The sequence below is a fragment of the Propithecus coquereli genome, unplaced genomic scaffold (genome assembly GCF_000956105.1).
Source record: "Propithecus coquereli isolate 6110/MARCELLA unplaced genomic scaffold, Pcoq_1.0 Scaffold501, whole genome shotgun sequence".
Classification (NCBI taxonomy): domain Eukaryota; kingdom Metazoa; phylum Chordata; class Mammalia; order Primates; family Indriidae; genus Propithecus; species Propithecus coquereli.
Window position 1 is genome coordinate 1,000,250 of NW_012150853.1, and position 1,195 is coordinate 1,001,444.

Here is a 1,195-nt window from a genome sequence, read left to right on the forward strand (position 1 = left end):
GCATGAATACACCCGTCTACCGAACAGAGCTGGCGAGGCCGGAAGGGGTGGGGGAAGCACCCGAGCAGCTCACACGGGCTGACGATTCACCCGAGAAACCGGAGTTGGCCAACACCCCACCTGCTGGTCACACCCTCCACCCGGCACTGCGTGAGCCAGGCACCCACAGAAGCTCAAGGAGAAGACAGTTCCGCCAAGTGCATGGAGGACCACAAACGCTGCTCACCTCTCGAAAACAGCTCCCCTCCCTCCCCATCTGAAAGATGGAAGTGAGGCTTTTGGGGAGTAGGAGAGGGGAGAAAACAGGAAATGTCAGTTACTTCTTACCTTGTTTCTCTTTTTCTTTTAGTGGGTCCGTGTTATAGACTCGGAATCCATTTTCCATCCCACACGCAAAGCATCCTAAACAGGGAGTGAAAGAGACACATTAACCCCCGGCCTGGAGTGGGCACAAGCGAGGGGTCTGGAGAAACCGGCATCTGCAAGAACTCCTGCAGGGGCTCACACCACCCAGACAGTGCTACGGCACAACCACCTTCCTCGCAGAAATGGTATCGAGTGATATATATGCACATCCTAGCGAGACACTTTCAGTTTGCCGTTAGCATGCAAATGAGCCTTTGCAGTTGCCCATGCTAGCTTCCCCACTGCAGGGTCCTTCTCTGGCTCCTGTGGGCCTGCTTCTGCTTGACCACTCAATTCCAGTGAGGGGCGCTCGCTGGCCACCTTGACAAGCCACTCCACCACCCAGCACCTCCCTCCCGCGAATGCTCATCACCCGCCTCCCGTTCTGAACACACGTCTTGAGAGAGCTGCGTGTCAGGTATCACACCAGGTCCTGGAGAGTCCGCAGCTAGCGGAGGACAGCCGCAGAGCAGGCAGTCCTGCCCAGCGCAGACACAACAGGTCAGGGGAGGGGCAGGATGCAGGAGAGATGGGAGGCTGGTCCTAGACTCCCGGAACAGGGAAGGCAGCAAAGGGCTGCTCATTCTCAGCTCCTGGTCTCTTAGAAGCCAGCTCTGAGGTCTCCCATGACGTTGCTGCCACCTATAAATCGTCCCAACTCCTCAGACACGGTCACAGTAACACTCATCTCCAAGTCACACACCAGGTTGTTAACGGTCCAAATAAAAGGCACTGCTAGGCCGGGCGCGGTGGCTCACGCCTGTAATCCTAGCACTCTGGGAGGCCGAGG

General features: G+C 57.1%; 1 protein-coding gene across 1 annotated transcript in view; it reads right to left on the minus strand.

Annotated features, from left to right (window-relative positions):
* The window catches only part of WDR45B (WD repeat domain 45B), a 33,445-nt gene that overhangs the window by 22,667 nt on the left and 9,583 nt on the right, over positions 1 to 1,195 (minus strand). The window contains exon 2 of the mRNA XM_012656451.1: positions 328 to 402. Within this exon, the coding sequence (XP_012511905.1) occupies positions 328 to 402 (75 nt within the window). The remainder of the gene's footprint in view (positions 1 to 327; positions 403 to 1,195) is intronic.